At 37.3% G+C, this 25,084-nt stretch overlaps 3 protein-coding genes across 8 annotated transcripts in view; 2 read left to right on the top strand and 1 right to left on the bottom strand.

Annotated features, from left to right (window-relative positions):
- The window catches only part of LOC110171682 (myelin basic protein-like), a 36,965-nt gene extending 34,528 nt beyond the window's left edge, over window positions 1–2,437 (top strand). Inside the window, exon 4 of one of the 2 annotated variants that reach the window (XM_020937442.2) lies at window positions 1,989–2,437. In XM_020937442.2, the coding sequence (XP_020793101.1) occupies window positions 1,989–2,287 (299 nt within the window). In that variant the 3' untranslated portion in view covers window positions 2,288–2,437. The remainder of the gene's footprint in view (window positions 1–1,988) is intronic. The other variant, XM_055163652.1, reaches the window with a different exon arrangement.
- On the top strand, window positions 2,346–20,686 carry LOC110171683 (myelin basic protein-like). 4 transcript variants are annotated; one of them, XM_020937443.2, is made up of 6 exons: window positions 2,346–2,476; window positions 12,336–12,437; window positions 12,564–12,590; window positions 13,641–13,670; window positions 15,697–15,777; window positions 19,479–20,686. In XM_020937443.2, exons 1-6 carry the CDS (start codon window positions 2,390–2,392, stop codon window positions 19,509–19,511), a joined length of 360 nt encoding a protein of 119 aa, XP_020793102.1. In that variant the 5' UTR covers window positions 2,346–2,389; the 3' UTR covers window positions 19,512–20,686. The 4 variants fall into 4 exon arrangements, with proteins under 4 accessions (XP_020793102.1, XP_020793103.1, XP_055019628.1 ...); XM_020937444.2 differs by lacking the exon at window positions 13,641–13,670; XM_055163653.1 differs by lacking the exon at window positions 13,641–13,670 and having other exon boundaries at window positions 15,706–15,777.
- Window positions 20,687–22,515: 1,829 nt separating this feature from the next.
- LOC110171582 (zinc finger protein 236) overlaps window positions 22,516–25,084 on the bottom strand; it is a 33,678-nt gene continuing 31,109 nt past the window's right edge. For both annotated transcript variants that reach the window (XM_055164215.1, XM_055164216.1), the window contains one exon: window positions 22,516–23,572. In XM_055164215.1, coding sequence (XP_055020190.1) covers window positions 23,448–23,572 — 125 coding nt within the window. In that variant the 3' untranslated portion in view covers window positions 22,516–23,447. The remainder of the gene's footprint in view (window positions 23,573–25,084) is intronic.

Genomic DNA, 25,084 nt, shown 5'->3' on the forward strand with positions numbered 1-25,084 from the left:
AAGAAGTAAATAAACAATCTGTAGAGCTTGTATATCTTCCTACTCTCCTCCAATTAGAGAAGCAAATATGAGAGTAAATGGTTGTTATATAAGCCTGCCTCAGGTCCATAGTTTCTTGTATTTGCTGCTTAGCCCCATGTGTCTCGTTGCCAAATTCAGCAGAAAGAAATATTGATTAATTTTGCGGTAGACAGCACCGTCTACACACAACAGTATAAACATGTCAAAAACACACTTGTTGTCAGCGCTGTGTGTGGATCCAAGGCTGCCTCCACTGACAGAAGCGTTGAGTGCTAAATAATAGAGAATGCAATGTCAGGGATTACTATTGTGAGTTGTATATGTTACACACACAGCATGCAATACAGCACTGTTATTTATGTTTGCATTTACAATGATGAATGTAGGAAGAACTAAAGCAAATGTGTGAGTACAGTATCCAGACACATATGTACATCAAGGTGCATGTATGGAATAATAAATATATAAATAAATAACATTCACGGTATGATTCGCAATATGACAAATGATATGAGAAAGAGGACACAGCTGATTTGACAGAAACATCTTTATTAGTTTTTAAAGCCAAATGGTTCAATGTATGGTGTACTCATTGCAACAACACTATTCCCAGGATGGCAACATGTAATTATGGATTATCTTCTGTGGAAATAATTCCTTTTTGATTTAATAACATTAAAATTTCCCCATGAACCAGAAAGCCATAAAAGAGCAGGTGTTGGCACTACCCATTGTGCATACTTCATATCACTAAGTCTACTGGTTACTTATACTGTGAAGCTTCATGTAGTGTACTAGATCATCTCTCCCTAACCCTCAAACCAATTAGCTGTACAAGCTTTTTGTGCTTTTGTCTCACAGGAATTGAAGACAGTCTGGGCTTGTTTTTAAAAGTTTGCATCAGCCCTCAAGAGGAGACTGACTTGTCCACCCACATATAGATTTTTGTTAATTTGATGCAAAAAAGTTTAGTAAACCAGCTCATTATAATAGGAGATCTCATTTGCAGGGCTGTCTGCAACAACAACTCCAGCTCGCCTCGAACCCGATAAGTATCACTGTGCATCTTGGTGAAAAGTCTTACTTATAGGAGTTATTTTTGTGACACAAGCGCCATTGTTTTTTCTGTCATAACTATGTGGCACTCAACAACAAGCCCACTGTTAGGCTGATATTAGCATGCAAGTTCCCTGGTGTAGCACAACGCCATTTCTGCTAGCACAGTGAGGAGATTGTGTGAGGGCAGGAATGCACTGGATGCTCTCCTTGGCGGTGGGAGCCTAATGGATAGCTGTCAACTGTGGACATTTGAGGAATAGCTCTGCTCCTAAATGAATGGGCTCAATATGCCGGGACATGCCGCTGATGGTGGAGATGATAGGCCCGATGGAAAAACACAATTGAAAGCCATAACCCTAACTGCCCTGTGCCCTCGAGTTTTCCTGTGTCTTGCCCCCCTGCAGTTATTTGAAATACTCTCAATGCCCTCTACTTCCTTTTATCATCACATAGAGAAGTATCAGTGTCCTGGGGTGATGGCGCCTTAATAGTTAGAGCAATTGCAGTCCAGCAGAAAGGTTTGATTTTTGGATTGGCCTTCTCATGATTACTCTGAGGTGATGGAGGTTGTCAAAAAGCAAATATTGTCTTTTTCTGTATTTTTCTCTGTTAAAATAAAATGCACAATGCTCTCGATGTGTCCTGTCTACAGCCCATAATTAGTGGGATAGACAATCAATACAGGAAACCAATGAGACAAAAGAGAACAATTGTGATGGTTTGTTCAAGAAAATATAATAGGAAATAAAGTAGTTAGCAAAGTTATAGCTCTCCATCAGGCAAGTTTAGTTGATTTGAAATATGAAAAATGCTAGCTGCAGTAGTTAGCCCCAGACTATATAGAGAGCCCATTGTCCTGTGTACAGTGTGTTGTGTGCCATAGATGACCCTTTTTGTCTCTCGCCTAGGCCTGTGTGAGGCAGATGCCAACCAGAACAATGGCTGCATCTCCAAGAAGCCGGCGGTGACTGACTCCACGGGCGCTGAGGGCCCCCATCCTCCCGGGACCCCCCCGACTACAGCTGACCCTGACGAAGCCACGCCACGCCCCCACCTGGTACGCCTCTTCTCCCGAGATGCCCCGGGGAGGGAGGACAACACCTTCAAAGAGCGACCCTCCGAATCGGACGAGCTGCAGACCATCCAAGAGCACAGCGGAGCGGCTTCGGAGTGCGGGTCGGAGAGCCCAGAACAGGACCTAGAGTAGGCTTAGCTTAACCCTTCCTCTCCTCGCTAATCTCTTCTCCCTCCTCCAAAACGAGCCACTTTTGACCAATACAAACCCACAGACTACTACTATTATAGCACCATGGCTTCCGCAAGCAGCAAGAAGAACCCCGGAGTCCTGGATCACATTGGAAAGATTTTTGGAGGGGACAAAAAGAAGAAGAGCAAGGTGAGGTAGCAGGACACCACCTGCCGATCACTCTCAGAACCACTTTTACCTTCTTTTAGTTTTATTGTATATTTTAAGTTTTGTTTTCGTTTGATGGTACCCCCAAGTTGCCAAGACATTGTCCACAAAGAGGTTATAACTGGACTTTGAACGACTTGGGGCGGGGTTGCATTTTTATTCAATCATGTTGAATGCAGGCTACTGATTTTCTTTATAATTTCTATTTGTATAATTTTGAAAGGTACTGACACGAGAAGAAATGTTGTTTCAAGTAGAATTTTATTGTGAAAATGCTTTAGTCTTAAATTAATGTTGGCATTGTTTGTGACGGAGTTTGTCGAGTATAAAAGAGCAGTTTGGCACACAGCTATTTTATGGTACTTCCTAATGAGATTGCAAAGATTTCTCCAGTGTGACTCATTATGGTGTTCTGGTAAAAGTCTTCATAGATACACTGTACAATTGAATAATTTAGTCCCCTGTTGAAAGAGGTAATGACTATATTACAATGAAACAATCAATGGCTTTCAGCTATGAACACTACGCCATTAAATGTGATTGGAAGCCACAGGGAATGTAAACAAGAAGGTGCAAGACATCCAACTAGTATTTTGCTTAACTGCTTTTTTAATTTCAAAAGAGAATACAGAGATGTCTGAGCTAGTTTTGGGATCATCTAAATGGCGGCTTGCACACAATATACTGTAGCTTTGGCTGCAAATATCCACCATAATTACTCCTCTCTATGTGGGATTTGCTTGCACTCAGCTATTTTGGAGTTATATTGAAACTTTATGGCTAGAACAGCATGTGTTAACTAAACTCCTGTCTGTTATTGAAAATACCATCATGTCTGCAGTGCAAGGAAAGACATCAACCTTAAAGCTGAGGACAGAATACTTTAGGTTTTTGCTCATATTTTGTTAACAATAAAGAGATATGAAAAAGTTTAAATATAATGAACAAAAATATGCACTCCCTCTTGCCTTACACAGTCTACTTCAACTATGAAACGCAGTTGAGAATTCAGGAATAAAAAGATATATTTTGCAAATGCTTTTACCAGAATCAGTCTTATGAAATGTTACTTTGAGATTGTTCAGGGAAATGTCAGAACAAGTTGTGATTTTTGACTACGTAGCTAAGGCTATGACCAACTTCTGCTGCAGTATTTTTGGTGCCAGGAAAACTGTCTGCTGCTCTCCACTTTAATGCTGTTGTTACTTAGAAAAACAAGAGCTGTTTAATCTGTGTTTATGTATTCACCGTGGATTTGCCTTCTAATGATTAGTGTTGGTGTTGCAGATAAGAGACGAGAAGGCTCACTCCACCTCACAAACACAAACAAATTTTTTAGCTTCCAGCTTTTTTATGGAGACAGCTGTGATTTAGCCTCACTTTGAACCCAACCTGCCTCTCTGTCTGTTTGTGTGCCAACATTCACATATGATTTTTAAACTTCCATCAGTGCAGTATTACTAAAAAATCTGATGTACAAAGGCAAAATGTGGTATCAGCGTCTCTGTGGCAAATTACGGAGAAATCAATGTTTGATTTGACAATAACTTGAACATTTACAAACATGTAAAATTGTAAAAAGTAAATTGCTATTCTTCAAACTGAAAACTTTCAAACTTTTTTGGGAGCGGAGATTTTTGTAGTTACTGTTGGATTCTAAGGGGAAAATGTGACAATGGACTGAACTGTGACATTTTTAATAACCATTTGATTTGGATAGAGATCAGTTACCTCTTAAATACATCTAATATAATTGCTATGATATTTCGGGATGTGTAGGCATATTAATAGTTATGGATGATATATATACTATATACATATAGTAACTGTATATATACACTTTTTTTTTTTCTTATGGGCAACAGTGCACACGTATTACACTACCATTATGTGAAATGGAGATGCCACCTTCTGCCTATGTACGCCAGTGTTGTACCATACCCTTATTTTCTGTGTTTAAAAATGCATGCTGCTTTGGTATTTTTCTTTTACATTTTTTGCTAGGTTAAAAATATTTTATGGTTCTTTGTTGTAATTAGAACATTTTCGAATCAAAAATGAATGCTTACAGCTGTCTTTTAGTGAAAGTGAAATTATACCAAAAATGATTGAAAAATATCTCAGGATGTCAAAAACAAAGAGTGGGTTAATTTGCATCACAAAGCCAAAGCTAATTAAAAGCTTCATTATCTTGTCATTAAAAAGAAATACACTTTGCATAAGAATAAGCTTTTCATGCAGAAATATGAAAAATTGGCATATTTTCTGGCTCAGTTTGCATCTGTTGAAAGGCAGACAAAATCACTGATGTAAAATTTGGGTTTGGCAGAAGTACTAACTGTACGGTCAGTCACTCCAGTGTCTTGAAAGTGGAGGGGCCTCTCTCCCAAACATCTCCGAGCTCACCTCAGGACCACATTCTTTGGAAAGCTGTTTAAAACCAGATTTGTACTAAAAAGCCTTGTTATTTCTCTATATATGTTTGTATTCGCTGTTCCTAACCTGATTCTGTTCTTAGTGTTTGATTATTACTGCTTGATTAAACCTCTTTAACAACATCTGTCATGCCTTTTTTGTTTTGTTTTATTAATAAACTTGGCTGATGATGTGTCCATGTGTTAAAACCAAACTTCTAATGTGTCCCCTAACAGCTGGTGAAAGTCATCCTAACATGGGATCCAGTCATGCAACACTGAGCTACACAAAAAGACACATTTAACATTTCTTCTGCTGGTGTCGGTCTAAACTAAAGTAGCATAAAGTTTTAAAATTGCTAATCCTAAATTAAATGTAGGAGTAAGTTGACCATGACCAAAGGGAAGATCAGGCAAATGGGTTTATTGGTCTGAGAAATGTTGTATTTTGGGGTATGTTAAAAGTACTAGCGCATGAGAAATATCCAAAGTTTGCAAGTTGTGTTCAATAAAAACACAAACATTTTCAGATTTGTAAAGCTAAATGACTGTTTTGAGGAGACAGACCTGAGAAGCATTTGAATGACTGCTAGAAATTATATGGGAATTGATAAGAAAAGAGCTTCTTTCTTTGATTTGACTGAATATAAACTTCACTTGAACAGACAAATTAATGTAACAAACAGACAGGTATAAAAAAAATAGAGAAAAGCATGTAATTTCTTCTGTGGAAAGTACTTAGAAGTGAATGCCAGATTTTCCAGTTGCTAAGACAAACACGAAACACATCTGAACATTCATAGCACCGCGCTCTGCAAATTGAAAAGCAAGAGGCTAACTCATGAATGACATTGACAAACATTTAGCATTCTTTGGACAAATTGAGTATCACAGCCGTTTATTGCCTTAAACATGTGGATCTTTAGTTCTACGACACGACAGAAATCAGTATAGAAAGCTATGTTGAGTTTTACAAGAGTTGCCTATTACTTCAGTGAATGATAGTAGGGGTCAAAGGTCATCTTACTGTATCCCCAACACAACTCATAACTATTAATATTATTTTTAGCTTTGTAGCTGAAAAATGCTTTAAAGGTGTACTGTAAACTTTCAAGTGGTGTTGATACTGTGCACTGTTCCAAAGTGTATTATATCGTAGGTTTCCACTGTTTTTCCCTGTAAATTGGCTCTCACTTGAAAGGAAACCAAAGATCTGTTAATATATCTAAACATGTTTTACTTTTTACTTACTCCTTTAACATCATGTCATAATAATAAAATAATCATAATAATACAGTTGACTTGTATAGAGCTTTTTTGGACACTTTACAAACAATAAGAAGACATCGGTGGAATCATGGTGGAATACCTGACTGAACAGGTGAGTTTTTAGTAGTGATTTGAAGTTCTGAGATCCAAAGGGCGTGGGTGGTGTCCCCCGAGGTTCATGCTTTGTTCTGACGAGTGGGAGTGCGGAGGTTGGGGTCGGTTGATCTGAGGTGGCGGGTGGGACAGTGCGGTTGGAGGAGGTCGTGAGAGAGGGAGGACAGGTGGCTGGTGTGAGCTTTGAAAGAAAGGGGGGACATTGGGTTCGGTGATGAGAAGTTTTGTTTTATTGCTGTTGAGTTGAAGGAAGTTGTGGTCCATCTAGCTTTTGAGGTTTGTGATGGTATAAAGTATGACTGGGCTGAAAACCTGAATATCATCAGTGTAATTAGTCCATGGTGACAGATAGGAAAGCATGTAATGATGAAGAGGAGGGGTCCAAGCACTGAACCTTGGGGAACACCAGAAGAAAGAAGGGAGGTGTGCAATTTGCATTTATGCAGACGAGGTGGTGAGAAAGAGGTAGAAGAAGAACCAGGAGAGTGCAGTGCTGAAGATGCCAGTAGACGGTGGAGGAGGATGGTGTGGCCGATGGTGTCAAAGGTCTGAGGAGGAGAAGGATGGAGAGGGAACCAGAGTCTGCAGTGAAGAGAACATCGTTGGTGTCTTTCAGGATGGCTGTTTCAGAGCAGTTATGGGAGCTAAAACGAGACTGAAATGTTTCGAAGAGCTGGGAGCTGAGAAGGTATTGTTGGAGATGGGTGATGATGGGCATGTTGTATTCTTTTGTACAGGAGAGGGAGATTGGATTACTGTCCCAACACAGATGGGCAATTCTCGGATTACTGTTCATGGATTGCTGTCAACAATAATTACAACCTTTACAACATTGGTTTGATTCAGAAAAAACACAATCACGTATAAAGCATTCCCTTTCTCCAGTATCTGGATTCGAGAAACTGATCCAGCCAGTCAAACCGACCCAGAAAATGATTACTTTAGCGACCATTATGAAAACAAATCACTTTGAGTGACAGGTATTGTGTGTGGAAACATGCTGTGAGTAGGCGATAGTTCAGGATTTGAAGCCCAGTCTATTTACCAATCTTTCAACAGTGCCAGTAAGCTTCCCAACATGGACAGATTTGGCATAATCCCTTTCAGAGCATTCAATTTTTAACAAGATTGGACTGAATGAGATTTGCATATTTGTCAGAGAATAAAAATAACAGAATTTCCTTTAATCTTTTATTCTCTGTATGGGTTTATATGTATATCCTATCATTAAGTCTAAGAAGAATGGCAGAATATGTCAATTAAAAAGCTGATAACAATAGCGAATGCCAGCACTCGTCTCCCCCGCTATTCTGTTGTATTGAGAATAATAACCAGATGGGAGGGAGCCTACACAGTTTAGCAGAAGATAAAGTTTGCATACACATTTATAAGTCAAAAGTGCAGCTGGGAGCTGAACTCAGGGCTTATTAACAAATGATTATGCCACAGACAAGAGACGCTCCAGACATGGCCATACAGTTAGGCTGCTGTTTGTCCCAGGTGGAGAGAAGAAGTTTAGTTTGTGAAGTTAGAATGAGGAAGGAGATGGAGAGTTAGTTACTAAGTTAGTTGTGCTTGTTAGCGAAAGTAAAATCTCCCCCAAACTCAAAGCTTTTTTTGGTCAGGAGAGTGAGGGACTGGCAGGTCAGCATGGGAGAGACTCGACGGACATTTGGTTGAACCCACAACATTGATGTTTTGGTCTTTTCCAAGTTCTCCTGTTTCCCATCACCCTAAAACATGTGCACTCTTTCAACTAAGTCACCCATCTATGAGGTAAGATCTGCTCATGACAGGCTGCCCATGTGGAATTGAGTGGCAGGTCAAAAGCAGAAGACTAGGGCTTCATCTCTTCATTTCAAAGTTTCTAGAGTTAAACTACAGAAATCTTGGCAACAAAAAGTTGACACAAATCCAAGTTGCACAGATGTCGAAACATGAATCTCATTATATTTTTAATGTATTAATTAATTTATTTATTTTTACTTTCTTTGTAACATTTTGGATTAATCTGTCTACTCTACTGCCTCTGTTACTGTTAAGGCATTTGGCACATGCCCCAAAACAAGAAGCATAACAGAACTGAGATAATGTCTTTTAAATAATACATTTATTTTCTTACTTCATATGAGACAACTTTAAATACGTCTATAAAACTATTGAAGAGCTGAAAAAATGACACCAAAGACTGCAGCTGTGGTTGTTTTGCTTTTACTCAAGCCCTGAGCTTTTTCACTTATTCATGGTGCACCTGTGCCCTATTTATTCTGTCTCACTCAATCAAAGAGTCGAAAGGGCACAGCAATGATACCCTGCTGTTTCAAATAGATACCATTATATTCTATTATATAACATTTTCAATATCACATTAACATCTGACTAGCCTGTTTTTATTCTTTAACCTCCTGGGAGTCGTTTTGGTGATCAGATATTGAAAATAGGCAAAAAAACTAAACAAAAAAAAAGACAAAAGAGCAACAAAATAGCCAAAGATAGAAGACAGAAGTCCGTATCAGTGTGAAACATAGTGGATAATAGCGCACTATCTGTACATCTATCTAATTCTGACATACTAGTTTTGAATCCTTGGTCTTTCAGTGTCCATGTGTCCAATATATCACTGTTATCAGAACCCGCCCTTATGAAAAGCACAGGAGAATGACGCACACTTGCAAATAGGCATCATTATGGACCACACTAGAATGAAACTGAAGCTCTTAAGAAAAGGATATTTTGAACAATAGGAAGTGGTCAATTTGTTGTCCATCCTACAATTTTCCTTTAAAACTCACAGGCAAACTTCTTTTCTTTTGTCTCTCAAATTGCTGGTCCATGATATAGACTCAGTAACAATATCGCCGCCTGCAAATGGAGTCTATTTTTGGTTACTTGAAACTACTTTGATGTGAGATAATGGACTGTGCAAAACTCACACTCACACCTCCATTAAAGGGTCAGATAAAAAGTATGAGCAAGGGAGGCGACATTATCTAAAAGACTACACTCAACCTGGAGGTGGAAATGAGCTTGTACTCCTGTGGGCAGCAGGTGGCATGTATTCGTATTAGGGAAATTATAAACTGTTTTTTGTTTTGTTTTTTACAGCTTTCTTCATGCTAGGTTTTTGTTTCAAGGTTTATGTGCCACAAAGTAAATACAATTGACCACCATCACCTTGTATATAGCATTCAAGTACATTTTGTAATCTTCTAACCTTTTGTAAACACACATTTTTGCACAGTTTATTTAGAACAAAGAACATATTGGAATAATTTGTTTGTTAAATTGTTATACCATGAGAGTATTTCTATAGCAAGCAAATACCTGCCAAAGCCCTCTAAACTTGGGTACATTGATTTGTATGGAACAAGTGGAAAAATGTATCGTTCTTACATTATCTGATATTAAAGTTGCACTGTGTAACTTTTCTGGTCACCTGCTTCTCTCCATGGACATATTGCCTGGAATGCTCACATAGTGTAATGCCATACACACAGTATTACACTTATTAATCTTTAGGAAGAAAGTAGGTGACGCCACAGGGCCAAGTTACATGTCAGATATGTGGTGAGGCAAGCCCACTCACAGTGAGAATGCAAGTTTTTAGGTCAATAAAAATCCATGGATTGGATGTAAAAGGAAGATGGATATGTTTAATGTTATACTGGGTTATTACAAATAAAACAATAACATCTCCATGGAGACAAACAGGTGACCAGAAAAGTTACAGTGCACCTTTAAGTGAGTCCTGGGTCTCATTTTAGTTCATTTAAGGATCTGAGCAACAACTTTGGTTAACATCTAGTGATCCAGTGAGCCATAGTGCCTCCTGTACTCCAAAAAACAAGTTGTGTGGTAAAGGTGGAGGCATTCTAAGATCACATTAGTAGGATATGACATTTACATATTGATAGGCATACATAGACATGCAGCCATCCGATTCAATGAGAACAGTTTACACAGTAGGCTGTAAAAGGCTATTGGCTATTTCAGTGTGTTATACCATGTATTTACTATAAGGTATGTCACTACATGAATTTATCAATGCCAGTAGAGTTCATTTCCATTACACGCAGTTGCAGGTTTGGAGAGGTTAAGTACAAGGTGCGTCCAAATGGCACAGACACTTTGAACTGGAACAACCCACAACTGCTTATTTTCAGCGCTTTTCTGATTACATTTAGTGCCCTTTGCCCTCTCTCTTTCAGGAAGAACGAATTTCCCCTTGCTGAGCGTGATTTGAATTTAGATTTGAGATTGTTTTTGTACATTAGACTCTTCCCAGAGCAAGCTTTGGGCTGGCATCAAGAATATACTGATGGGAGCAATCTGTTTTAATGTTGGCTGAAACTGAAGTACACATGCATAGAGTGGAATAAATTTAAGTAAATCACCAGTGCCAACTATATTTTATCACTATCATGCATTCCCCTCACTGCCATTTCTGAGCGCTGAATCTGTCTGCTGTTGAGACAGTCAATCCCTCAGAGAACTCTTCACAAAATAAAAGTATCTCACCAAAACTTGGCAATGAAACTGTCTGAAAGAATTACTTATTAATATTTTATTACACTCAAGCTCCCATATTTATTTTAAATTATTTAACTACCATTATTCCCTATTTTTATTCTTTCATGATAAGTTTTCCAAAAGAAAAGGTGAACAAAATATCATATTATGAATTACATAATGAAATAAAGCTGCAGGATCTGGGGTCACTTCAATGTCTTGGTTGCTTGACCCATAGCTTTATAGATGGACTTAGTAACTTTTCAGGCTAGGGGGCAGCTACCATGGAGATGCTACTGCTATGCCTGTAAAGTTCCAAAATATGATATTAAACTTAGAAAATGCATTTATTCAGTTATGGATGGTTTTATTGCTCCAAAATACTTTTCAAATGATGCATTCTGACTGTCAGTAGGGTTTCCTCTTCACAGATCTCGCCTGTAATTTGACCTGGTGTTGGCTCTTGCTTGTCTCTATATCTTTAATGCCATACCTTTGGTACATTACAGACAAAGCAATAACATTTCCATGGAAACAAGTATCTGGGACCTGTGTCAGAAAAGTTACATAGTGCACCATACATTTAAATGGTGATGGTTTCAGAGCTAAATGACAGTTGAATAAATGAGCCAGTTGTATCCCTCACACTCTCTATAACCAAAAGATAGTAATAATAATAATCATAATAATAATAGCATATCTTTCTCATGTTGGGAAATATACGCTCTTATAACCACACACTCTGCTCTACTCAGTTTATTGCAAGGCTCCACAAATGATGTTTTGGCAACACATGAGCAAACTCTTCACTGTTGACAATGATCCAAAGTAATGCTCCAGCATCTACTCCCCTGTGTACAAGTGTAATATAGACTAGTTTGTCATCAATACATTTCATACTTGTTGAAACGTCTATGCCAAAATTACATTCAGTTTGTGGAAATCTGGCAGTGTTTTTAGCCTCAAGCAGGTGAGTATGGTGCTTTTTTATTCACAATCATCCTATCTGATTCCTGTATGTTGCTTGTGCACTGTCTTGCCCATAGGCTCTTGGATCAAATCTACTGATACTTTACAGCTCATATCATCAACGTTCCCTAGGGGTGTGGAGCTAACTGAAGGCTCTGCTCTGTCTGAGGCTTTATTAGAATTGAATCTGAGCTCTATTTTAACACAATCCGACCACAGAGAACTGATTATAGCTGGAACTACAACAGGAGAGCTGATTTCTGCTGTTAAAGAAGCCTCTCACACATAAAATTATATTCACAAGCAAGTTTGCATGAGCCAGCAGTTTTTCAGTTACCACTTTTTGTTGAAAATCAAACACTTTAACAGGACTATGAATGCTCACATTGATCATAGGCTACTGAAAATGTGCTGTGTAAATTCATTTCTTTCTTTGACATTGTTTGTTAATGCATTAATTGTGTCTCCATGGTAACTCCTAAACATTTCTCCTTAGAGATATATGTAGAACACCCCCAGCATGAAATCTCTGCAAAGTATCAGTTGTACCCCTTTGTTTTCCACAGGGCTCTTTCCGAGGTGCTCTCTCTCCTGCTCCTCAGAAAGCAGCAGCCTCTCAGAAGAAGAAGGGAGCAGACAGCGCCGTGGTCACGTTCCTTCGTAGCATTGTAAGTCATTTTGAATAATTGACCAAATGTAAATGTTGGTTGTTAATTGCTTCTCTTGTGGAGCTGACTTTCTTCTTGTCTTTGTTTGTCAAACTTTCTAACTTTGTGTGACTAATTCTTTCTCAGGTATCCCCTGCCCCTCCCAAGTCTAGGGTGAGTTCAATCAGACCTGTTTTATACTGAAGTAAACTTATTGAGGAAGACGATGAAAAATGTATGTTCTGTGGTACTTGAGAATAATTCAGACAAAGATTTGTTCTTGTCGCTATTTCCAGATTTATTTTTGAAACTAAATAGTAAATCTGGTGGGGTGTGGTGCATTTATGGCCTGGTCACCTGCTAATCCCCATAGAGATAAATACATTATTATGGAACATTACAGGCAAAGCAATACACTGCAAAAAATCTTGGCCAAAATTTAAACACCAAAAGATATAAACACTTAAATCTATCAGAAAATTATTTCAAAGTTGTGAAATTATCTGTCCATGCAGCAAGATAATTTTACTTGACAAGTTTTCTTAAAATAAACGAACTCTAGACTAGAATGAAGCAGTCTCAGAACTAGTAAGTAGATCATAAACCTGTAAACAAGATGAATAACCTGATATAAGTTTTAAAATCTTGGCCAGATCAGAGAAGTTTGCAGTGTAACTACCTCTCAAGCTATGTACAAAATATGTAAGAAATGTGATTAAAATGTATGATTGCACATCTCATTTTGTGTGCATCAAAGCTGTAAGGCTGAGGACATAGGGAGAATAAAGGCATTGTTTCCATTACATTTTATCTATCAATATAAAATAATGCCTATAGAGGTAAGAGCCAAAATAATAAAAGAATGAATTAATGTTGTTTTGAAGTTGCATAGGATGAAATATAGCCTATAAATCAAAAAGCTATTTCTATTAACGGCTTTTTAAATCAGTCAAATTTCGCAAACAGGTGAAGTAAGAAAATTCTGATAAAACTGAAAAATGTAATTGCATTTTGTGTATTGTGCTTGGCTGACTTTAATTGTGCCATTACTCATTGTGGTTATGTGCTTGCCTTACCTCCCCCTTCCACCCTCCTGGACGGACCCTTGCACCACCTCTCCCTACACTTCTCCTTGTGCATTGAGTAAGCTCTCTCATTTTCTACCGTTCTATCCTCTGTGTTTTACTTCTGTGTGTGTTTGCTTGTCTTTCCTTGTCTTCTTAGTGGAGAGGACTAGCCACCAAGATAGGCCTGGTAGGTTTGGTTCTGAGAAAGAAAAAACAACCGCTCATGCCTAATTAAACTGATGCGATACTTGGGATTGGATTCAGAGCTTTTTACCATCAGCGGCCGTGGTCCATCAAGCACTTTAGCTGTGGTAATCTGCCCATACATCAGCTGTAATGGCCTCATTTGCTTCAGAGCGCAGTCCATTTTGAAGATTTCTCACAGCACTGCCGCCATATAACTCATCCCATGATAACACAAGCGTTATCCAACTTCTCATTATGTGTGCTTTTTCTCTTTGTCAACTATGCTGTCATTAACAGGCATACACACTACCAGTCAAAAGTTTGGGCACATCATCTCATTCAATGATTTCATTTATTTATTTATTTGACTATTTGTACAATTTATAAACATAGAGAAGACATCATATGTATGAAGTAAGATATATGGAATTATATAACACATTTTATATTTTATTATTTTATTTTATTTTTAAATCCCGAAAGTAGCCATCCTTCACCTTGTCAAAAAAAAAAAAAAAATTTAATGGTATGAGCAAACAGTGAAAATGGCCGTGCTTGTAGAATAAAAACTTACTGTGACAAAGTTTTAAAAAGTGGTCCAGAAGGTCTGAGGCACCCTGTTAGTGAAGATTGTGTCCTGACATAGACACAATCTGTGTCGAAATGTGTTGGCTCATCCCATGTAAGCAGTAAAGAACTTTTGCCTTCACTACCAGGGCACTTCAGACCTTTTTGACTACTTTTTAAAACTTTGTCACAGTAAGTTTTTATATCAAAAGCCCGGTCATTTTTACTGTTTGCTCACATTTGAGCCCTGTCCTTGAGGAGCACCTATTCTGTATTTTTAAGTAAGAGAACACTCTGAAGCTATCACTTTTGCTGTGTTATTTTATGGCGTGTCCAAACTTTTGACTGGTAGTGTATGTTTAAACAAGTGTATATCAAAAGGCCAACTAAAAAAAAGTATAATGTCCCAAACTGGACAATCTGTCTACCCAATCTTGGGGCCATAGTCCTTAGGAAAGAACCAGTTAACCTGGATTGTTGCTATTTGACCTAAAATGTCATCACTTAGTATTTCTTTGTGAAGTACTGCCACAATCAAAAGTCACAATCAAAGTTATTTTTGTACAATTGTGACAAAATTTGAGAACTTGCAATCAGCATTGGAGAACAAAAAAAAAAAAAAAAAAAAAAGAACAGTAAAAATGTTGTTTAGTTTTCACATCAAATTGCAAACAACAAAATACGAAGTACTTTTTAATTTGCATATTTTTGACAGATGAAAGACAAATTAATATTTTACATAAAAATGCTGTGAAAGCGAAAGAGCACAGAACATTTGGTATCAGCTCCTAGGAAGTACATAAATCTTGGTAAATGGCAGTGGCTGACAGAAAACAGACTTGTGGTAAACTAATTAGAGTGCTGCTTGTAGGTGTAGAGACTGCACAGTGTTAGTAAGCCTGCAGCGTATTACAATATAGCCACTACCAGTGAAAGAACAAGGACACTTATTTGATTAGACTTTGCTGCCAGGTCCTCCGACTTCTCTTGCAACTTTATAAATCCATAAATGTTCAATCCAGTATTTTGCAATTTATTCTTATGAAACCGTATATGGGATTAATCCTCACAGGTAAAAGTGCGTATTTTGGAGAAATTACTATTTAATATGTGAATTAAAAGAGTAACTGCCTAAAGGTAACATTTAATTCATAATTTGTTAAATGAATATGACTGGAAGAAAAAATGCACAAAATTTGCTATAAAAAATGCACAAAATCTGATCTTTTCAATTGATAGACACACAAAAAAAAGTCTAAATCATAACTGAAGGAAACACCAATATTTAATAATAAAAGCTTATTCCAGCTTATTATTACACAAGATTAATAGTAGTTCAACTTTTACTTGAGCAAAAGTACTAGTGTATACTGCAAAATACAATTAATTTAATAAAATAACTATTCATATTTTGCAGCTTTAATAAAACTAACTTATTCCTTTTTTCTTAACTTTCTCAGGGTGATCAGAAGTCACAGCCAAAAGCCAAGAAGGCCGCTGCAGGAGACGGCAAAGGGACCCTGACTAGGATGTTCAAAATGGTAAAATATACAGTAGGAGTACCAGTATTAGTAGGTACCATATGATTAGTTTGTATAGTCCCTGTTTTCTGGTATATTTGTTGTCTTTTTAATGACTCCCTGCCCTTCTTTCTCCCTGCTCTAGTGATAACAACAACAAAGTGAGTGAGTAACTGAGACGCAGGCAACTCTCTTGTCTTTCTTATACTTAGACAGTAGCCTAATCTCATTACCATCACGGCAGCGGCAGAATAACAAAGAGCTTTTAGTGGACAGGCGATGCTTAATTCTAGCACGAAGAGTCGGCTCAGGTGCTGGGAGGGAATCGGCTGGGGGCCAACCAGCGATTGCTTATGCACATTTACTAACATCATTATGTTTTATCGTGCTATGTTCAAGAGGGTCATGGTGCTTCCAGGCTCTTCACAAGCTCTCATGCTAAACTAGTGCTAATGTAGGTCAAGTTATGATGTCTGAGCATGAAACTATGACATAAGGGATTTCGATTGAACAATGAAACACATGAATATTGATATCGAGCATGTTAGACGGTTTCAAAGCAAGGTTAATATCATGCAGAAGTTACATCAGTATTGTGGTTCTATATTACACAGAATCGACTCTTGGGAGCTTTCAGCTTTCTTGTTTTAATGTTGTTACCTCCTCTAAAATATACCTGGAATTGTGTTTGGTTTCATTCACACATGTTTGAGTAACCCTGGTTTATTAGTTGGTCTACATCTCCAAAGCTCAAAATGCTCTGTTCCACCTTGTGATGTCATGGAGTGATAGTTTGCAAGTTAACATATGCCTTTTACTTTTAGTTCAGTAGGGATCGATAGACTGAAATAACACAAATGATTTGTTTGTGTGTTTTCTGTTTGAGAAAAGAACTCAGCCTAAATATGCAAGATTTGTGTGTTATGTGTGAATGAACCAAACACAGCTCCGGGTATGTTTCTGATGAGGAAACAGCATTATAACATAAATCAGAAAATAATGAGCCCTTTAGTTTATGCACTCATGCATAAAAGTCACGTTGCCTTGACATGTTTTGCTGCCTGATTTGCATTTAAGCTTGGTATAGAAAAAAGGTCCATTCAGACGACGAATACTGCCTCCATCTCTGATAAAATACACTGGTTGTACTATTATAATTATTCAATTGTATGTGCACAAATCATGTGTAGCTGATGTCTTTGGAAATTAGAAACATGTAGTAGTTAATGTCATTTTATATGGATGTTAAACAGTCTTTTAGTGGACATGGGTAGACTTAAAGAGCCATATTACACATTATTTTGTGATCTGTTATCATCAAAAACATACCTGCAGTTGTGTTTTGTTTCATTCACACATTTTTAACACCAAACCCATCATATTTAGGTTGAGAGAGTTTTTCTCTCAAACAGAAAACTCTGCTTTGTGATGCCGTGTGGTAATATAGAAATATTACAATAATATTTACAAGGTGAGACAGAGCATTTTGAGCTTTGGAGACAGACAAACTAATAAAAAAGGGTTATTGAACAGAACTCAATAAAACAAAAGACTGCTCCAAGTATGTTTTGATGAGGTAATAGTGTCATAACATGGCTAGAAGCTCACGAGTCAGTTTTGCATAATATTAGGCCTATGAGAATAAAGGTTGTAGGTGAGGTTGTAGTCAGTTAGGAGGAAAGAAAATTAAATTTGAAAATTATGAAAAAAGTACTGCCAAATGGAGGTAATAGAGGAGAGTGTAGTAGAGTGTTCAGTTTAGTTGAAACAAAATTTAAAAAACAGGTAAGTCTGCAAAATCCAGTTCTGCAGACAAGTATTACTCCCAATTTAATAGACAGAGATGATTTGACTATTCCCAGTGGCAGGACTTTCTCATTTACAGAGCTTGGTTTTATAACTTGATTTGTTTACATCCATCTTGAAAAGGAGTGGCAGCTTTCACGCTCCACTGGGTCTCCCCTGTCTGCTTTTAATTACGGACTCATTCTCACACTACCTGAAATGAGTTAGACTCGTAATTATCGAACCACAGACAAACCCAAATTTCCCAGAGGTCGTCTCCCCATCAGAAACAGGCTAAATGGTTGTCACTAAGCCACAACAAGCAAAACCACATGGGGCGAAGGGCATCTCGGAACACGCATCCAAAAAGAAATTTGTGAGACTAATTGGCGTATAAACAGCTATTGTTGTAGAATTTACTCAAGAGCCCCATTAGCTGTTAATTAACCATTGTCTTTATTTAAATCTGTGGACAGTTGCACAATATTGATATTTAGCCAGTTCCGAGGATAATGAAATGTATCTAAACTGACTGGATTTAAACAAAAGCCCAGATTTTGTATATGCAGACGCAGGCAGCAGCGCAGTACAGATTATCGACTTATGACATTCATGAAGATTTATCTCATTTCTCTACGCTGCTACCCATTTCTCAAGTCCTGGGGTTTGTTCGTTTGTTTTTCAGAAAATTTAAAGGTCATATATTATGCAAAATAGACTTTTGTGAGCATTAACCCATGCTATAACGCTGTTACCGCGACTAAAACATGCTCAGTATAGTGTTTTGTTTCATTCACATGTTTGAGTAAACCTTTAATCTGACTACATCTCAAAAGCTCAAAATGCTCTGCTCCACCTTGTGATGTCATGTAATGGCAGTTTTCAAGTTTACAGTTACCTTTTACCTTTTGTTTGATGGAGATTGAGATTGAGTGGGGCACATCCTGTTTTACCACATGACATCACAATGTGGAACAGAGTGATTCAGAGAAGAACTCGAGATAAATATGTAGTGTTTGTGTGTTAAACGTGTGAATAAACCAAACACAACTCGAAGCATGTTTGTGTTGAGAAAAGAACATTATAACAGAGATCAGAAAATAGTGTAATATGAGCTTTTAGTTTACACTACAGCAATAAAAAATCATTAAGCTCAGCGCATTTTCCAATAATGTATCTGTACAGCTTTTATCAACTTATGGGCGTTTGCCTTGAAACAGACATTCTTACTGGACAGACTTGGCCTGTGGAGAGTAATGGAGTGTCAACAGAGTAATAACATTTTTATGAAGCCCGTGGTGTTCATGCCTTCTACCAGAAATGTTCCATAGTGGATCGAGATGGCGTGGGCAGGACTAGTGGAGCTGTACAATAAGCCCCGCATGACTTGACTGACTTGGGAGCTTCTCTGTTGACATTGTGTTATGAGAATGTAAAACTTAAACACTTAAAATTTAGGATCTCTTTAATATATTAGGCTATGTATTCAACTGAACACTGCCCAAGGTGATGTGTAAATACTAGTGTTATATTATGTTAGTATTATATGTACTTATATAGATGTGTGTATTTTTGTGTCTCTGTGACCTTGAGATCCAGAGAATGACAGTATTAATGTCTGAATTTTTCATTTTAAAAGCTTTACATTCTCAAACCTCTGCAATTAATGTAATGCTATTTGATTATTCTTTGCACCATTTTACTTGGTAGTAATGGTTTACAATGGTTTACTTAACTAAATATATAATTTTACATTTTCATTTCACTGCCAAAAAAACAAAAACAAAAACAGTGCAGTTCCTGTCTGTTTATTCGTGTTCTTAGCTAAAAGCCTTTGGACAGTTAGGGGTGAATATACTAATCACTTAATAACACCGTCATTATCAGGCCTGCTGCTGTGTGCGTCACCCATTACAAAAGCTGTCCTTGTTGTGCAGGGGAGCCGGAGCGCGTCTCCATCCAAACGCTGAGGCCTCTCCACCCTGTCTGTGCCATCGGACCCCACCGTACAAAGAGGGGAACAGAGAAGAAATGTCCAACTGTCACTACCTTTTCTGCACTCACAACCTTCTATCCAACTGTAACCTCCTAACTTTGCTCCGTTTTGGCTGGTAATAAGCGACACAATCTGTTTCATGTTATGCTAATTCCTTCCATTGTCCCATTATGCCCCGAGCACGCCCTGTAGCCGCTCGCAAGTGCAGCCTGAATGACCCCCCCCCCCGTGACCCCTGCCGTGGCTCTCTCAATATCTCAGTCTTTGCTTTATTGTAAATGTACGATTTTTCTAACACAGTCTGGCTCAATGGATAAGTGCTTGGAGAATTTGAAGGTTATAAGGCCGGTTGCAAGCTATGAAACTTGACCGTCATTGCCTCTTGAAGATGGGAGGAAACGTCCAGTGCATTTCTATGAGCAAAGAGCGGTTTTATGTCCTGTCTTGTTGTCTGTGTCTATATATATATATCATTTTATCCTGAATATTTCTGGCTAACTATTTTACAAAGCAGAGAGAGCCATAATAGTCAATATCCCTTTGTAATTAGTATGTCTTTGTCTTTTTATGTCGTTAGTGTTGTTAGGGCGTCCACTGGATGTGACTTGAGTGGGTTTGTCTAAAACTTCTAAATACATTTTGGGAAAGATAAAAAAAAATAAAAAAAACTGATTGATCTGGATAAAACACTAATATTATTGTACATATTCTGTCCAGGCCAATTATAATGTGCATGGTAAACGTTTTACATTATTAATTGTATGTTCAGTATATGTATCGTTTGGCTACTATGCAAAAAGATTTTTACCAAAGTAAGGAATTTCCCATAGAGGATATTTCAAACACATTTTCAACATGGTGCTCAATGTGACTAACTCCATATTTGATAAAGTATTTTTTGTCCAATGAGAAAGTTGAAATACTGAAATATATATACAATTTAAGTACCGTCACTACTATGTACTGTACTTTTCAAAATGCATACGTGATCCTTGTCTCTCTCATGTCTGTGTGTGCTTGAGTCGTGCTGTTTTTCAATAAGAATGAATGTAAATCCACCCTTTCCCATCATTCTAAGTGTAATAAACATGACCAGCCACTTAACGGATAATAAAAAAATAAAAATGATAAAACCTACTCGAGTGAAGTGTGTTTTGTTCCCTGGATGTGACTGAACCATAAAGAACAAGAGCGATGGAGATGGTCAGTGGGTCAGTGGGTCAGAACACAACCACATAGACACAAGATTAATGAAGCATTATGTTATCTAGGCCCAGATAGGATTTTATAAGGTACTTCAGAGTTGATAATATACCAGCTAAGTGTTGTAATACTGATTAGTGCAGGTTTATAGGGCAAGGAATAGGGACAGTGTTTGTTAAATCAAGACATTAAACTGTCACCAGGAAGCATTTATAAATCTGAAAGTTCTGGTCTGAGGAGAAGAAGAGGACTCTAAGGGGAGCAGAGTAGATGAGTACTGCAATATGGGCAAAGTTTAATGTGTTCACTTTCCAAACTATTTCTCCTCCCCTTATAAAATCTAGCTTCTCATACCAGTACTTTCAGATTGATGGCTTCCAGATGGCAGCCATAGGACTATAATAAAATCAAAAGTATTTATTATAGATCCATGATGGCAGCCAAAGCATCTCGATTAAAAAACTAAATCCAGGACTTCTTCCACCACAGAACTGTTGAAGAAATACTACATTTTGTAGTACAGATACTGGAGCAAAAAATATTTAAAACAGTAAAAGTATCACATGAAAAAAATCTGCTTAAGTAAATGTTTAAAATACCTGTTTAAAAATGTAGAAGAGTAAAAAAAAAAAAGGTATTTTGCACAGATTCTAGATCTAAAAGTACTGATTTTGTGCTGAATCTGAGCTGTTTTTCTTTGTATAGTTTTTGCTTACTGAAATTATGAATAAAAAAAAATAAAAAATACAACCTGTGCCTTTTCAGCAGGCCTCAGACAATAATAAAAAATACTTTAACTTTTCAGTCCAGTAAAAAAATGCAGTGAAGTAGAAAGTACAAATATTTTCTCTCAAATGTATGGGAAGCTTTACTTCTTTTCAATTTATAACTACTAAGACGCCATCTCTATTTACCATACTTTTGTGAACTATTACAACAACTTTGTGATAATGTACAGGCATTTGTGTTGTTCTGGGCAGCTAGTCTCTTGTGTCATATTTATTCAGAGTAAATAAAAGTCTTAGTCAGTCCCATTTGTTCTTTTCCCCTCAATATAAGACTATACATATGAGATTATTCTGTCCCAGTGATGGAGCTATAGCCTCCAGGGTCCTTACGCATGATTCATTTGTTTAACTCTGCTGCTGAGAGAATCGCTGCAGGACACAGTGCGCACTGTGAAAGAACCATTAGAACAGCACTAAAAGACTTTTGACTTGTAACTAAAGAACATTAAACCACTCAATCAGGCACCAGGGAGTTAACAGGCAGAGTTTGTATGAGTTTTCAGATGATACCAAGAACTCCTGCTGTTTGTTGTGGTATATAAATGATATTTACAGATATAAACATTCTATAAAATGCATAATGTTTCACTTTTGTTTGTTTGTTTATTAGGATTCCCATTAACTGTAGCCAAGGACAAGCTAGTCTTCCTGGGGTCCTGTAAAAATAATTGTACTTTTTCATGATGGTTGTGTAAACATACAGATTCCTCTTCAGCTGCAATGCTCTTTCATTTGAACTCACTCACTTAAGTCTGTTAAAAAAGACACAACTGATACACTGAGAACAAAATGAGAAAAATATAAGGAAATATAGATCCAATGCAGATGCAAAAAATGAATCCCCCCATATCACTGAGGCAGACGTTAACCTCCAGTGGAATGGGCTGGTAATATTGCAGTAGTACTTCTTCTACAGAAACTATTAGACTGCATTTGCAATTCAACATCAGCTGGGCGTCAGTCTATTTTTAATGACAAACAGAAGTCTTTTAGCTTATGTAAAAATATTTAATTTTCTTAATTAAATATTGCCAATAGAAAAACAACAGCAAAAAAAGAAAAAAAATAAACAACTTTTTGACTGTACATTCCTTCAAAACAAAACTTTGCTTAAGCTGAAAAAATATACAAATATACATACTTAAACTACAGTATTTACATATTAACAAAATAAATTCTACAGCAAAGCAATGTTTATGTGTTTTAAAGTATAATACAGTTGATGTTTTTCCAATGAGGTACAGCTCAGGAGTATTTTTGAAATCTTAGAACAAACATGTAAACTTAATGTTGTAAACAATAAACATGGAGGTGGCTTTTCCCTTTGTTGCTCGCTGACTTTGGTTACAGCTCTGTTCTCACTTATTGAGGTGGAGAGTTAGTGAGTGCACTTTTCTCTGTTTAGCAGGTCAACGTGTCCTTAAGGGGAGCTGCTGTGATGCCTGGCCGTACTAAGGCAATCACAGTTTTATAGCTGTTATTAAGCCAATTACAAGAAGGCAGACTCTCCTTCCATTTGGATAAACTTTCTCTTTATTGTCAGACGTAGAGTTTAGCAACAGATTTTTTACATTTCATTTTTAAGAATAGTATGTATATTTTTTATAAAAATTCTGCAAATGAATACAAAAGAATTCAGTTGAAATGGATACCCAACCATTTTTGACAATATGAATTTGTATGGAATGGGATTAGATATTTTATATAGCAAATATTTCCGCACCAGTTGATCAAAACCTTCAAATGTCTTTGAGTTAAACCTTTTTGTTATCTATATTAAAATGTAAACAAATCTGTTGCTTAAATTCAATGTCAACCTGAGAAAGGTGTGCCCCCAGTGCAGCTCATCCATAAACGTCTTCTTTAGAGTTTTTTTTTTTTTTTTGGCCACAGTCAGCACTGATATAACTCTACAGTGTTTAGGAGAAGACATTGTGCCAGTCTCCAGAGGACTCGGGGACTACCTCCAGGTCGAGTTCAGGACCCACTTCCACCTGAGGGGGCGCTGTATCGTCTTGGCCCAGTGACACATCCTGGATTTGACCTGCAATCATACACATCAAAACAAAAGTATACCATTACTGATTTTCATTTCAATAATAGTTCAAAAATATTGGGAGACAACAACACTAAACAATAGGGTAATTTCTTCAGGTATATTTGTAATCATTATTGATCCTTGTAAAGGATCATACAGACATGGTAAATATCTTTAAACTGTGAACATGTATAAAACTGGTTTGGGAGTCCTTTCGACAGTGCCCTTGCCTATTTTGCAAGATTTCAAAACACCACCCCATTAAGTTTCACACTGTAACCTGTAGTGTTTTCTTATGCAGAGTGACTGTACTGAAAATTAAATTCAGTCTAGTTAGTAGACGGTAGAGGCCATTCAGAAGGGCAAAAACAAACATGGGGCTGAATATGAGCTGATTATGAGCAGAGTAAGCCATGCTAATGCAGTCTGTGTTTGGGGTGACCCTGAGCATGTTCGCTGAGCTAAGCTAAGTGACTGTACGCCCATCCTTTACTGGCTGCTTTTGTGGCTTTTCAGTTTATTATAGCATTATCTTGTCAGCTGCTACTAAAATATTTCAATGAGCAAAACTGTTAAATAACACATAAATCAAAGCAAATAACAATTTTATGATATTTAGTTTATCTACTGAGGGTAAACTGTTCCCACGTTCCTATGTTTCTACAGCCAAATGTAAAAAAGGCTTATGTTTCCACAGCCCTGTTTTCTGACATTGTTATTTTACAAGTAAACCTTAACCAAAACCCTGTTGACCCTAAGAGCTGCTTTTACAATATATCTGTTCTAAGGCAAGACTCATTTTATTATGTGAACCGATTGATTTTACACCCTTTAACATGGATAATTTAAACAACTAACCACTGCACTTTTTGCCATTGGACCTGTGTTAGAGTCACTCAAATTATTGCTTCGCCCATTAACACGTGTCAGTAGCTGTAGACTCTATTCACGCCTACCTCACAACGTTTGGAAACATGCGGACAATGACTTCCTTTGGGCTCTGTTGGCGATAGCAACTCTGACAAAATCTGGGAAAAACTGGGAAAATGGCGCGTTTTTCTTCATCTACATGTCATTGTATTCTTTCTTTTTTCCTTTTATAAACTGTCTATTAACTTGTGTATTGTGTATCTGGCCAATAAAAAAAATAAAAAATAAAAAAAAGATGTAATTTTTCTGTTATGTTCGGCAGTTACTACCAGCTGCCTGTAAGTGCGATGAGAGTCACATCCTCCATGGAAAGCTTTGGCAGGTTGTGAAGACATTGCTGCTGAATCCATGGTTTTATCACGTGCCCTGTGTTGGTAATTACACCAGAAGTCGTCATCCGCATGTTTTCAAACATCTTACGGCAAGTGTGAATAGAGCCTATTCAAAGTGCACAAATGTGATAATGTGACTATGTTTAATATTTTATATTTTTTTATAATATAATTTTGACACCACAAGTTAAACTAAATCAGATAAGAGAACCTTTATGTGTCCTACAATGAGGACCTTTCAGTTAAATTAAACACC

This window comes from Boleophthalmus pectinirostris, unplaced genomic scaffold, assembly GCF_026225935.1.
Source record: "Boleophthalmus pectinirostris isolate CB_2022bp ecotype Guang Dong unplaced genomic scaffold, ASM2622593v1 HiC_scaffold_6, whole genome shotgun sequence".
Lineage (NCBI taxonomy): Eukaryota > Metazoa > Chordata > Actinopteri > Gobiiformes > Gobiidae > Boleophthalmus > Boleophthalmus pectinirostris.

Bases quoted from the DNA above. Each gene is read 5' to 3' on its own strand.
- LOC110171683 (XM_020937443.2), top strand. From the start codon at position 2,390: ATGGCTTCCGCAAGCAGCAAGAAGAACCCCGGAGTCCTGGATCACATT. The intron at 12,438-12,563 runs GTAAGTCATTTT...ATTCTTTCTCAG, and splicing joins TCACGTTCCTTCGTAGCATT to GTATCCCCTGCCCCTCCCAA. The intron at 12,591-13,640 runs GTGAGTTCAATC...TTGTCTTCTTAG, and splicing joins CTGCCCCTCCCAAGTCTAGG to TGGAGAGGACTAGCCACCAA.